This window comes from Triturus cristatus, chromosome 12 (genome assembly GCF_964204655.1).
Source record: "Triturus cristatus chromosome 12, aTriCri1.1, whole genome shotgun sequence".
Classification (NCBI taxonomy): Eukaryota; Metazoa; Chordata; class Amphibia; order Caudata; family Salamandridae; genus Triturus; species Triturus cristatus.
In genome coordinates this window covers 115,101,132-115,115,503 of record NC_140595.1, presented here as the reverse complement: position 1 = coordinate 115,115,503, position 14,372 = coordinate 115,101,132, and the positions used below count along the sequence as shown (strand labels likewise).

Genomic DNA, 14,372 nt, shown 5'->3' with positions numbered 1-14,372 from the left:
GCCATGCTTGGCTAAGGGTATCTGGTTTTAAACCAGAAGTACAAGCCTCCATCCTTAACCATCCCTTTGACCAGGAACATCTATTTGGGCCAAAGGTGGATGAGGCCTTAGAAAAAATGAAAAAAGACACAGATACCGCAAAATCCATGGGGGCCTTACAGTCTCACCCGCCCAGACGCTCCTTTCGCCGCTCCTCCTTTCGGAGTACATCCAGAGGCTACTCCTCAGACACAGCGTCCACATCATACAAATCCCCTACTCAGACCACCTTTACAAAAGCTTACCAAAGAGGCGCTACAGGGGTAACAACAACAAGGGCAGAGGCAAAACAAACAACGCCCGTTCTGCTACACCTCCTACCCAATGACTTCCCCCCGCTCCCCCCAGACCATTCCACTCCGGTCGGGGGCAGACTCCAAAATTTCCTTCATGTCTGGGCGACCATCACCTCAGACAAATGGGTGACCCAAATAATTCGGTCAGGCTACTGCCTAGAACTAACATCTACCCCCCCAAACATTCCACCCAGGCAACACCCAATGTCACAAGAACATTCAAAATTACTAAAGCAGGAGGTAATCTCCCTCCTACAAAAACAGGCAATAGAACACGTTCCTGTCAATCAAAAAAATATGGGGGTCTACTCCCTATATTTTCTCATACCAAAAAGGGACGAGACTCTACGACCTATTCTATATCTCTGGCCCCTAAACACATACATACACTCAGACCATTTTCATATGCTTCAGCAGGTACTTCCGCTCCTCTCCCAAAACGACTTCCTCACCACTCTGGACTTGAAAGACGCATACTTCCACAGTGCACCATGCTCACAGAAAGTACCTCAGATTTGTAGTGGACGGACAACACTACCAATTCAAAGTGCTCACGTTCGGAGTCACAACAGCACCAAGGGTATTCACCAAGTGCCTGGCAGTGGTGGCGGCACACTTGAGAAGACAGCACATTCACGTCTTCCCATACCTAGACGATTGGCTGATAAAAGCCACTTCATACAATCAGTGTGTACAACACACCTCCACCACAATCGATCTACTTCACCAACTAGGCTTCACAGTGAACCACCAAAAGTCCCAGCTACAACCATCCCACATAAAACAATACCTCGGTGCCACCATAGACACCTCAAACGCGATAGCCTACCCCAATCCGGCCAGGATTGCAAGCATTCAGGCTTTATGACAAAAATTCATACCTCAACACTCCCTTCCACCACGAGTGTTCATGCAACTAATAGGGATGATGGCCTCTTGCATTTTCATAGTGCCCCACGCAAGACTCCAGATGCGTCCCCTCCAAGAGTGCTTAGCGCACTAGTGGAACCAGGCCCAAGGTCAACTGACAGATTTGGTGTTGGTAGACGGTCGCACCCATCGCTCTCTGCAGTGGTGGAACACCACAAACCTTTCCAAAGGTCGACCGTTCCTGGACCCGGTTCCCCAGATAATACTAACAACGGACGCATCGCTCTCCGGCTCGGGAGCTCACCTATTACATCTCACCGTGCAGGGCACATGGACGCCTCAACAAAAGTTACTCCATATCAACCACTTGGAGTTACTAGCAATCTTTTTAGCCCTAAAATCTTTTCAAACACAGATTTCAGGCAAGGCAGTCCTCATTCGCACAGACAACATGACGGCCATGTATTATATACAAAAACAAGGCGGCACACACTCTCCACAGCTCTCTCAATTAGCACAGAGCATATGGAGAGGGGCAATTCCCCACAAAATCTTTCTCCTAGCTCAACATGTCCCAGGAGTCCAAAACACCGTGGCAGATCTGCTCAGCAGACAGACACAACAAATCCACGAGTGGGAACTTCACCCACAGGCTCTTCATCCGTTCTTTCAAATGTGGGGGCATCCACAGATAGACCTCTTTGCCACTCACGAAAACACAAAATGCCCAAGCTTCGCCGCCAGATACCCACACCCATTGTCCAAAGGAAATGCGATATGGATGAACTGGTCAGGCAAATTTGCGTACGCTTTTCCGCCTCTCCCACTCATTCCATTAGTTGTGCGCAAACTACAACACTCCCTCACACTAATCCTAGTAGCTCCAACGTGGGCCAGACAACCGTGGTATACCACGCTGCTGGAACTCTCTGTAGTACCACACCAAAAACTACACCTCTCACCATGCCTCCTAACCCAGAACCATGGAGAGATCAGACACCCGGACCCAGCTCAGCTCAACCTTGCGATCTGGCGCCTGAAATCCTAGAATTTGGGTACCTAAATCTTCCCCCTGACTGTATGAACGTCATCAGAGAAGCTAGACGACCTACCACTAGAGCGTGCTACGCTGCCAAGTGGAAACGATTTGTTGTTTATTGCCATAACAACACCGTCAATCCCCTGGACGTGTCCATTCAACACATCATAGGCTACTTACTCCACCTACAAAGGTGTAATCTAGCCTATACGTCCATTCGACTACACCTCGCAGCTATTGCAGCTTACTTACAAAACAGGCAACATCTATCACTCTTTAGAGTACCTGCGATTAAAGCCTTCATGGAAGGCCTAAAAAGAATAATTCCCCCCAGAGTACCACCCTCACCTGTGTGGAACTTAAATATCGTTTTCACAAGGCTAATGGGGCCTCCCTTCGAACCTTTACACAAATGCGAACTACAATTCCTAACATGAAAAACAGCTTTCCTTGTAGCCATCACTTCCCATAGAAGGGTCAGTGAGATACAAGCACTTACCATACAAGAACCTTTTCTTCAAATGCACCATAACAAGGTTGTTCTCCGTACCAACCCAAAATTCCTACCTAAGTCATTTCCCCTTTTCACCTAAACCAATCTGTAGAACTACCAGTATTTTTCTCGCAACCACAGACCGTTGCAGAAAGGGCTCTGCACACGCTCGATGTCAAACGAGCCTTACTCTACTACATCGAGAGAACACAACCTTACCGCAAGACCAAACAACTGTTTGTCTCTTGCTCTCCACCACACAAGGGCAACCCCATCTCAAAATCAGGGATAGCTAGGTGGATTGTAAAATGCATTCAGATTTGCTACCACAAAGCAAAACGAACGCCATCCGTTCCCCCTAAAGCCCATTCTACACGAAAGATAGGGGCTTCCATGGCATTTTTAGAAAACATCCCATTAGATGATATCTGCAAAGCAGCTACATGGTCAACACCGCACACTTTCACTAAACACTATTGTGTAGATGTGCAAACTAAGCAACAAGCTAGTGTGGGCCAGGCTGTACTCAAAACATTATTTCAAACCACTGCAACAGATACCGGTGGTCGCCGCTAAGGTTGGGAACTGCCATATAGTCTATGCAAAAGTGTGTAATCTGCAGCTCATATGCCTCGAACGGAATATGCTACTTACCAGTATGCATCTGTTCTTGGCATGTAGAGCTGCAGATCTACACACGCCCACCCGCCTCCCCGGCTACCTGTATCTGTTCCAGTCTATCTTATTTAGATACACACATGGGTTTCTTCACTGTTATTACTACGCTCCATCTTTCCCTGCTGGCGAAAAACAATCTGAGGATGGAGCCGAAGCCCATGCGCAATACCATCCAAAGGAGGAGTCACCGACCTCGTGACTTCCAAAGACTTTCCAAGAGGAAAAACAAACTGCAAACATCCGGGCCCAACACCAGATGGCGATCTATGCAAAAGTGTGCAGATCTGCAGCTCTACATGCCAAGAACAGATGCATACTGGTAAGTAGCATATTCCTTTCACAGCGGACTTAGTTTTAACAATTCCAAAATGTCCTTCATGGCCCAAACTTAACACCATTTCAACTCTCACACCTCAAAATAGTACCATTATCTTCCGTCAGTTCAGATCTAATGCCCAGAAAAAGCACTTTAGGTCTATTTTTATCTACTGATCTATCTCAGATTAGTAAATAAAAGTAAACCAAAGCCTGTATCCATTTGTAGGCACACATGTGCTCAAGCACATGCCTACAAAATGAAATGTCGACTGCGTCATTGCATGTTCGTAGCATGTGTTGCTGTAGGTACACATGCTCTCCATTCTCCTGCCGTCTAGGGTTGTGCTCAAACATTTGCAAGTTGTTTTTCTTCGAAGACACTGTTCAGATCACAAAGTATTTAGTGACTCCCCCCTCGGTTGACAATGCTCACGGGCACCGAACTGCATGTTAAAAAATGTTTTCCAGCATTGGGTCTGGACGGGTATTACCAGGGTTCAGAGTTTGACGTGTTCCTCAAGCTCTCGTTCAGGCGCAACCGGTCAATTTGACTCTGATACCTGGGTGAAAAACCGCCTCCATCACACGGGCTTCTCAGCAACTCCTTCCCAAAGACTGACTACAAGCATCAGGGCTTCAGGCCCTCTTCATGGTTGCGTGCCTCTCGACATTGACAATGTTCTCAACAGCTTCTTCATGGAAAATGCACACAGGATGATAGAAGGACTCCATTTCAGAACTGTCCCCAGTGCCACGTGAAGTTCCGGTGGACCTACAGACATGAAGTGTGTAACCTCTGCCCCCCTCAAAAGACAACTACTTTACCTTCGGCATGCAGAAAACTCTTCAGTACTTGTAGGATCGTAGCTTTTTTTGACACGGTCACCCCTACGTTTTGCCTGGTATTTGATGTGATTTGGACTGGAAGTGCACTGGGTTCCTTCTAACTGGGTCCCCAGTGGCAGATCTCTTTCCCAAAACTGTGCAGTTGTACCCCAATTGCCATTACATTTGGCACTCCCTGTAAGTCCCTAGTAAGTGGTACCCCTGGTACCGAGGGCAAGGAGGCCAAAGAGGGTCCTTAAGGGCTGCAGCACAAATTGTGCCACCCTCAAGCCCCTTCACCAAACTCATACAGACTGCCACTGCAGGCTGCGTGTCTTGGTGCAGACAAAAGTCAAAACGCGACATGGCACACATCCCTGTGTGCCATGCCTACAGACACTGCATGTAGTATAGGTAAGTCACCCCTACTGCAGGCCTTAAAGCCCTAAGGGAGGGTGCACTATACTACAGGTGAGGGCATAACTGCACAAGCAGATATGCCCCTGTGCTGGTCAGCCCTATTGCTGCCAATACAAGTAAACAGGGAACCCATTTTGAGTACATGTGCTGGACACTGGTGAAAACGAGTTCCCCAGCTACATGATGGCTTCACTGAAAGTAGAGATGTTTGGTATCAGACATCTCATATTAAGTGGGCGGATTATCGGGGCCTGTGGCTGGAGCCCCCTGCAGTGATTGAAGATATCCCAGTGGGAGTAGGGCAGGACTAAAGGGATGGGTTCTGCAACCTGGGGAGACGGGTGCCATGGGGGTGCAGGGGCGGCCTGGGTGAGTCGGGCCTCTATCAGGGCAGATAGGCCGCTATCCTTATTCTCTTCCTGGGGTTACCGGGCGCGGGTGGGTGAGCGATTTTCAGTGAGCACAGCGCAACTCGGGGGAGTGGTGGGAGGGGGGGTGAAGATCCGAGACCATACTATAGATCAAAGAATATGTTTGCTTTGTTTGTTTTGTGAGTTATGTTCTTTTTTAAAACAAGGGGGAAAACAAAACAAAAAATGAAAATTGTCCTTTGCGTTGTATTACCATGTAATTCTGTGCGGTAGCGGCTTCTGGGGTACAGAGCCCTGCTTATAATGTGCAAATGACAAATAAAACCTGCTGTGAAAAAAAAAACATCTCATATTAATGAACCCACGCTGATGCCAGTGTTGGATTTATTAATACATGCGTCCGGAGAGCTCCTTAGAGGTGCCCCCTGAAAACCTACCAACCCCTGGTGTGCTGACTGACTAGTTTATGCCAGTGTGCCACCAGAGACAAGTTTCTGACCCCCGAAGGTGATGGCCTCCGCTCTCAGGAGGTCAGAAACAGAGCCTGCTCAGGCAGAGGCTGTTCACACCCCCTACCACAGGGTGACCTGCTGATTATTATTCCAGGGCTGGAGAGCTTCAAAGAAGACCCCCACCTTTGATATGCAAATCTGCCCCCCCCCCCTCACAGGAGAGGAAGCCAGCCCCCTTTGTTCAGAGCCCTTTGGCACCTGGACAAGTAGGAAAATTAGCTAATCAGCTAGGTGTGCACACCCCCAGGTTAGTATCACCCCTAAGATGGGCTACCTGAGTGAACATGACTTTCAGAGTTTGCCATCTTGGTGATGGCAAACTTAGGAACTCTGGGACAGGGTTACTTTTACTTCCCACAGGAAGTGGTTTTATAGGTGCAGAGTGACCCCAAGGGTAGGTAGTCCATACGCTACTACCCTAATGCCCCTAAATTCAGTATTTAGGGGAGCCCCTGGCACTAGAACAGCAAATCCTGCCGACCTGAAAGAAGACAGGCGTGAAGAGTCACAAAGAGCAAGAGCAGAAAATCCAGCTACTGACTTGGCACCTGCCCTGCCGGCCTGCCTGCTTCGACAATTGCACCAAAAGATGACTTGTCCTGCAGCTGCTGAGTCTCCAAAGCCTGGGAGACCCTCCAGTACTTCACCCAGAAACCAAGAACTCCAGTGGGACAGCGGAACTGTCCCCCTGCATCCTTCAGGTACCAAAGACTGAGCTGTGAGGCTCCAAGACTGCAGAAACCAGATGCCAGAAAGCACCACTGCTCCTGAGTTGCCTAGCCCGATATTAAGTGGGCAAACTGTGTCAACGTGGCCTCACACCCTCCAGACTCGAAGCCCACCTTGGGATTCCCTGCTATTGACTTCTCGATGATGCCTGCAGCCTCTGTTCGCAGGCCCCCTCTACAGCAACTTATCCCGGTGACAAAAACCCGACGGCTAAGGACACCTCTGCACCCGTCGCCCCTGGCACGTGGACAAGAGGACTAAAGGTATCCCCACGTACCCGAGCATCATGAGGCCTGAGCACCCTGTTGGTTCAGCCCGAATGACCTTGCAGTCAAAACCTGCTGCCTCTTTTCACAAAGACCTGTCCCCGTTGATTTCCACTGGGTACTAAATGCTGTATTGCACTCCTGCACCCGGCTTCCCTGGTGCCACTGGTGGTGTCATGCTGGCGCTGCCTTGGACCTTGCCCTCTACTCACCTTAAGTCCAGGAGATTGGTCTCTTAAGTCGCTGCACTGTACCTTATTGCTGTACTTGTTTTTCCATATATATATATATATATATATATATATATATATATATATATATATATATATATATATATATATATATATATGTATATATATATATATATTACCTACTGGCGGTCGCCAGTAGGTAGTTATAGTTAGGACCCTGTTTCCATAGGAAAACCGCAACATTCTATTTTGAATAACTTTGGCGCCGGTCGACGAATCATCGCGAATTTTTCAAAATAGGTGGGGCGCTACGCTCCGCTCCTACCCTGAAAGTCTCGGGGGGATTCGTCAAGCGGGGGCTGAGATAAAAGGGGGGTCCCAAAACGCGTTTTTCCCATGCATTTTTCCATAGGACCTTTAGACACAGCTACAGCCCGAATGGCTGAACAGAATTACTTGAAATTTGGCAGAGAGGTAGTCCTCAGGTCAAGGAAGTGCCTTTTGTAGGTTTGGTGTAAATCTGTTCAGTAGATTCTGAGAAAATAGCCTTTAAATCAATATATATATCTGAGCCAGCGTACGGTGCGCTTACGGTGCGCTTACCGTACGCGTACGGTGGCGTGCGCGAGCGCGATTCTGATTGGCCCTTAGATCTTAGTAAACATTCGAATCGGTCGAAACCAGGAAGCGGCGGCCGCCATTTTCTCTCTCGCACTCTGACAGGTGGTTGAAAAACCAAGTGCAAAAACATGTAAAGGGGCTGTTTACACAGCTCCCAAGCACCTAGCCATGTCGAGGGAGTCCCCAACGATCCCCCAAGTGAAAAAAGGCAATTTTTATTTTTTCGAAAATTTCGCCGATTACGCTTACCGTACGCGTACGGTAAGAAATAATAAAAAAAAAAAAAAAATATCCACTTTCTCCCCACCCTGTGTCCAAAAGGTGCCCGAAGGGCACCTTTTGTGCATGGCTTATGAGAGCTAAACAAAACATATATTTTACCTGTCACAACGATGCTCATCATATGTCCTCCATGTGCGCACGGTGCGCGAAGCGCATCGTGCGTTCATGGCCCATCTAGCGTAACGTGGGCACGCGGTGCGCGCACGGAACGAACTGCGTTAAGTGGGCGCGCACGCCACAAATGGCGTAAAGTAACTTAGCATTTAAAAAACCGTACAAATTCACTGAAAAAACCATAGGTTTCACACACGTTATAGTTAGGAATTAGCATTTAAAAAACCTTGCAAATTCACTGAAAAAACCATAGGTTTCACACATGTTATAGTTAGCTGGACATTTTACTGATAAAAAACCAATGAAATTCCCCCGTTATAGTTACTGTAGGCAACTATAACTCACGCGACCGTAATCCTCTGCTGATGCTAATACTGTATTTAGACACTTATTTGCCCATGTCTTCTTCCATTAAATTTTAGCTATACATATATTACAAATATTTTTTTTTCATAAAGACACATATGTCATCAGCAGAAGATTGCGGTCGCGTGAGTTATAGTTGCCTACAGTAACTATAACGGGGGAATTTCATTGGTTTTTTATCAGTAAAATGTGTGAAACCTATGGTTTTTTCAGTGAATATATATATATATATATATATATATATATATATATATATATATATATATATATATATATATATATATATATATGTTATTTGTATGAATTGGTGTGAATCTCCTTGTTGAGTCGTGTGCATCATTTATTGACTGTTGTGTGTATTTAAAGATGTCTTACACTCCTCTCTGATAAGCCTAAGGCTGCTCGACCACACTACCCCATAGAAGAGCACCTTGGGATTGCTAGAGCAAGCCCCTCTCCACTCATAAGTGAACCCCTGGGCTCTTTGCATGATATATCTAATTTTGATATATCATATAAAGAGCCAGCTTCCTACAATACTTAAGAGAGAGAAGGTGGGCAAATCAGAAGATGCAGTGGTAACCCTCCGATGACTCGCTGACATCTTAGGGCAATTTCCCTTGCCCAACGTCAAGGAACGTGAAGAAGCCACTCTTTCAGGCATCTGCCCTACCAGCCATCGCTGAGACCAGAGGCAACTTTCACTTCCGACTCTGATCCGGTGGAAGACCAGAAAGCTCATCTCACCTCCACACCCTCCGATCCCCGAAAAAAGACAATAGCCAGGACCATGAATATGGTTAGCAAGAACACCTGGCTCTATTCCAAGAGGCCTTTCAGGTGCTCCTTCACATAGCGTCCATAGAACAAGTACCTCCTCAACAGTAGGACAAGGGCGCTACTTCCTCTACTTTCTCATCCCCAAAGGGGACAGATCATTTAGGCCAAGCCTCAATCCCATGTCTCTCACAAAATTATCCTTTTGGAACATTTCCATATGGTCAGCCTACAGGATTTTATCCCTCTGCTGCAGCAAGGTGCCTTAATGGCTACACTAGACCAGACGAACGCCTATTTCCACATCCCAATCCATCCGGCTCATCAGCATTATCTAAGCTTCATGGTAAGTGGACAACACTACCAATTGAAAGAATTGCCCTTTGGTGTCACCATGGCCCCAAGTGTTTTCACCAAATGTCTAGCAGTGGTAACCACCCATCTCAGAAGGAAGAAAACTCCTGTTGTCCTCTACCTAGATGACTGGCTGATCAAGAGTGCAAGCAGATAAGACTGCCTAACGCACACCCAAGCCGCTATTATGCTTCTACACAGTTTGGGGTGTACAATAAACGCCACCAAGTCCTATCTCTAGCCACTTCAAGTCTAATCCTTCCTGAGGTCAGACCTAAATGCAGACTCGGACAATGCTTACCTGAGAGTAAATGGGTAGTGGCATTCCAGCACCTTCTGCCTCTTTTTCAGCGACTCCGTCCTCTCACAGTTCGAACTGTAATGGGCCACTTTGGTATGATGGACTCATGCATAGCTATAGTCCTTCACACAAGGCTTCGTTCTCTTCCTTGGCACAAAATGTGCCTTTCAGATCAATGGTCACAAACGGAGCGTCTTTGGGAAGATCTAGTGTTGATAACGACCAACATCCATCGTTTTCTGCAGTGGTGAAACAGCAACCATTTGTTGCGGGCAGGTATGTGGCAGGCCCAGTTCCGCATGTGACCATTTCTGGCCCTTTCACCTCATTGGCCTGGTAAAAAAGAAGAAAAACTATTGATAGTGTGCCAGACTGGGTGCTTTATGGCTCCAGTGACAACATGGTGACGCCCTTCCGAAGTCAACACGGAGTCTCGAGCCTTGGATAGTCAAATGGAGGGGAATATGCAGATGCATAGAGTATCCATTGGAAAGAATGTTACAAAAGGTAAATAACTTTTTAATCCAACGCTAAAAAATAATAATGTACCACATCCCCCCAATCTTTCGAGATTTTATATTGTACTTGTTTGCACTACTTTCAAAACTATCCACCTGCAAAGTCCAGTCTATCTTTCTGATTCCTACCTGAGAACCGATATCTCCGGAATGGAAAGATTTTCACATTCCAATCAAATAAATTAAGATTACACATGCCTGCATATCGCCCTTTTCAGGAGCATACACGTTTCCCTGTAATTCGTTACCTGAAGACCTCCGATGCCAAGAAGACCTACAATTTTGTATAAAAATAAAGACCTACCAGATTAGACTCTACTTTGAGCTGTAACTCATTTTTTCTTCCTTTGCTCAACTCCTCTCCAGTCTACCCCACCTTCAGATTTACTCCTTACTCGCCCGCTGCCTACTCCTCTAACCTCGCAACTTGCGCATGCCCACTTCTACCATGCCATCACTGTTCATTTTTACTGTCTCATACCACTCTCCCTGCCCTACAACCCTGCCATTATCTCCACTTTCACCTTACTTGGCTTTATACATTTCTAATCTTCCTCTTTTGTCCAGTACTTGTCCCAGATTTACTCCCCCATCCTCTTCTAAACTCTATCACTAGCTCCTCACTCCTGCAGGGAATCTCAGTACTTTATCTCACCTTCTATTCTCTGTTTTCAACCTTCCAACCTGATGCAGGTAACAAGTTTCTCATAGTTTTTGGTTTCATGTGCTCTGTAAAATGAGCTTGCTCTCAATTGTTGTTTTACTTGTAAGCACACTGCCACCTGCCACGGTAGAGTGTGCCTTATTAAAAAATTAAATAAGCACATTTGTCTTACTTAATTCTCCTCACATGCATCTTTTTTCATTTATCGTACCTGTAACAGGTGTTTGACTTACGACAGTGCCACCGCCAAATGCAGCAACAAGCAGCAACAGCCCAGGCAGCCGCAGCAGCTCAGGCTGCAGCTGTCGCTGGAAACATCCCAGGACCAGGCTCTGTAGGGGGCATTGCCCCTGCTGTTAGTAAGTGTTTTTTTATTTTTTTATTTTATTTATTGAAGTAACAGTTGGCCAAATCAGAACAATACATAGTGAACAGCATACATTGGAAGTGTACAGACAGTAACAATGACAATCATGACATGGGTACACAGTAAGCAGTAGCACACCACACAAATGGCAGATCATTGCATATGCGCATAGAGACACAGTGCAGCATTGCTATCACCCTAACACGTTTGTGGCATATTTAGACACTGACTGCACGCCAATAGCCCAGGCAGAAACATTGTTAGGCTGGGGCAGTTTGCATCATGGAATTTACATTTAATGCTCAAGCGCGATGTGAACAGTGTCCGAGCCCGGGGTCATGTTGCTACGGAGGAGATAGGAGGTAAAAGGCTCCTAGATATTGCAGGGCCACGCTTGCGGTGGTGTCAAATCTCAATATGCTGAAAGCTGTCCATGGCAGTATGCTATGTCTTTAACCCAATCTTGAGTCTTAGGAGTGCGTCCCTCCCCAGTGAACAGCGACTCTGCGCTTCACGAGAAGGAGCATCAGGGCAGTCAGCCTGCGGAAGTCATTTGGCATCTCCTTCACATAACCCAATAGACCAGTGAGCGGGGAGGCCGGGATCTCTGAACCAATGACGTCTGATATCATATGGAAGACCTCGGTCCAGAAAGCTGCAAATGCTGGGCAATGCCATGCTAAGTGTAAGAAATATGACTGGATTGCATGGCAGCGTTGGCAGCTAAAATCGGGAGTGAGCTGCATCTAAGATCCGCATCCCACGCAGCTCGTGCCCTAGGGGTGGGCACATTAGCGGACTGTTGTGTGAGGCGATAGAGACATGTTATCAGCTTTTGCTGTGATGCTGTTGCAGATACATTGTCAAGTGCCTTGAGTGTCTGCCGGAAGGCAGGAAAGGTTTCATATTGCGCACAGCATGAAGCACGTAGCTGGAAATACAGGAAAGTGTTGAGCAGTGACACAGTAGTGGCGTCCGTGGCTTCTGGAAGGGACAGAAAGGTGTCAGCTGGGTAAAGGTCTGCGAATGAGCAAATGCCCAATCTGTCCGCGTAGGCCGCTGTGCCTTTATCCTGCTAAGGTGGCAGTAGGGGATGATTAGCAACAGGGACCAAGGGGGCGTAAAGGTGTGTGCATCCAGCGCGCTTGCGGAGCTGGTCCCATGCCCAGCAAATATATTTTGATGTGTCTACCTCAGCTTTGGGCGGCTTGTAAGGGAGGAGAAAAGGGCTGTGGTAAGTGGCGACTCTCTCTAGTTCAATCGCAACGTGAGGCTGAAACGGTGTAGGGTGTATCCAGTGATGTAGAAAGTGGGCCTGAGCGTACAGCGCGTAGAGGTGCATATCAGGGGCGCCCATCCCTCCTTGCGCCTGTGGGAGGGTGAGAAGCTCATATGTGACACGAGGCTGCTGTCTGACTCATACTAGTGAAATCATATTCGATCGCAAACGCTTGACAAAATTAGTATTAAGTGGGATTGGGATGTTTACGAATAGATAAAGAAACTTGGGTAACACTACCATTTTTGATATTGCAATACGCCCCTCCATCGACAGGGGCAATCTGGACCACAGCGGGATGTGGCTCTCCAGCCAGTCCATGGTACGGCCATAATTGGCCCACCAAAGCTTCTCAGGGTCTCTGCTGATCGCAATTCCAAAGTACTTAACTGGACTGGAAGCCCACTGCAGCCTTTATTCAGCGGGGAAGGTAGAGGTCGCTTCGGTTAAGGGGAAAAGCACGGATTTAATCCAGTTCACCTTTATGCAAGAGTGGACGCCAAATCGTATGAACTCACAAATTAGGGGCGCGAAGTTGGCCTGGGGGTCATGCATATAAAGGGTGATGCTGTCTGCATACAGGGAAACGACAAGGTTCCGGGACGTGAATTCCAAGCTCCTGTCTGCATGATGCTGACAAAGTTGCACCGCAAGGGGCTCCATCGCAAGAGCAAACGGTAAAAGGGATAACGGGCACCCCTGTCTTGTCCCCCCTGGTAATTGGGAAGGGATCGGAAATGAGCCTGTTAAGAGGCACGCGTGCGGTGGGTAGGGTATAAAGCAGCCAAATCTGCGCAAGAAACCTGGTCCTGAGGCCCAGCCTTTGAAGCAGCTGGAAGAGATATGCCCATTCTAGCGTATCAAACACTTCTGTATTGTCCAGTAGGGCTGCTGCGGCAGGAAACTGCGGATGTAGGTAGTGCAGTGTCGGAAAGAGAGTGCGCAGGTTATAGGAGGTCGACCTTCCAGGAATAAAGCCGGATTGTGCGGGCTGTACTATAACGGGCAATAACAATTGCAGTTGGTTCGCTAACACTTTGGCATATTTTATTCTCTGTATTTATTAGAGATGGAGGTCGGTAAGAATCTCATTGGTTAGGTGGTTTATCAGACTTAAGAACGGAACTATCACGGCCTCCCATAAGGATGGAGGTAGATGCCCGGTTTCTAAGGCATTCTGATACACAGCCAAGAGCTTGGGGGCAAGTATCCGAGAATATTCTTTGTAGAAAGTCACGGGCAGCCCATCAGTGCCGGGAGCCTTGTCCAGGGGGAGCATAGCGGTTGCCTGGTGCACCTCCTCAATAGTAATAAGGGTGTCCAGGAACTCCAGATGGGCATCAGACAGCCAGACCACTTGAAAAGAGTCCAGATATGTCTGGAGGTCTTCGACGCTAGCAATCGGAGTGGTAGAATAGAGCTGAGCATAGTAGAACGCCATCGTCTGGAGCAGATCAGCAGGGGAGGAGCGAGAGTTACCATCACTGTCTATGAGCTCGGATATATAAGTTGAGGCATGTGGTTTTTGGAACAAGTAAGCCAATGTTTTGTCGGGGCGGTCTCCCTCCCCATATTTGCGAGCCTGTGATTCTTTGCCCAAATACTAAGCTTCACGTGGTGCTTCGTCTTAGTACTCAGAGAGCTTACTTCGGATTTCAGCCATCGTTACTGAGTCGGTAGAG

The 14,372-nt window shown here is 47.4% G+C and overlaps 1 protein-coding gene across 2 annotated transcripts in view; it reads left to right on the top strand.

Moving 5' to 3' along the window:
* Nucleotides 1-14,372, top strand: part of LOC146772802 (SMAD family member 4-like) — a 271,678-nt gene that overhangs the window by 229,166 nt on the left and 28,140 nt on the right. For both annotated transcript variants that reach the window (XM_085639806.1, XM_085639805.1), the window contains exon 11: nucleotides 11,265-11,403. In XM_085639806.1, the coding sequence (XP_085495932.1) occupies nucleotides 11,265-11,403 (139 nt within the window). The remainder of the gene's footprint in view (nucleotides 1-11,264; nucleotides 11,404-14,372) is intronic.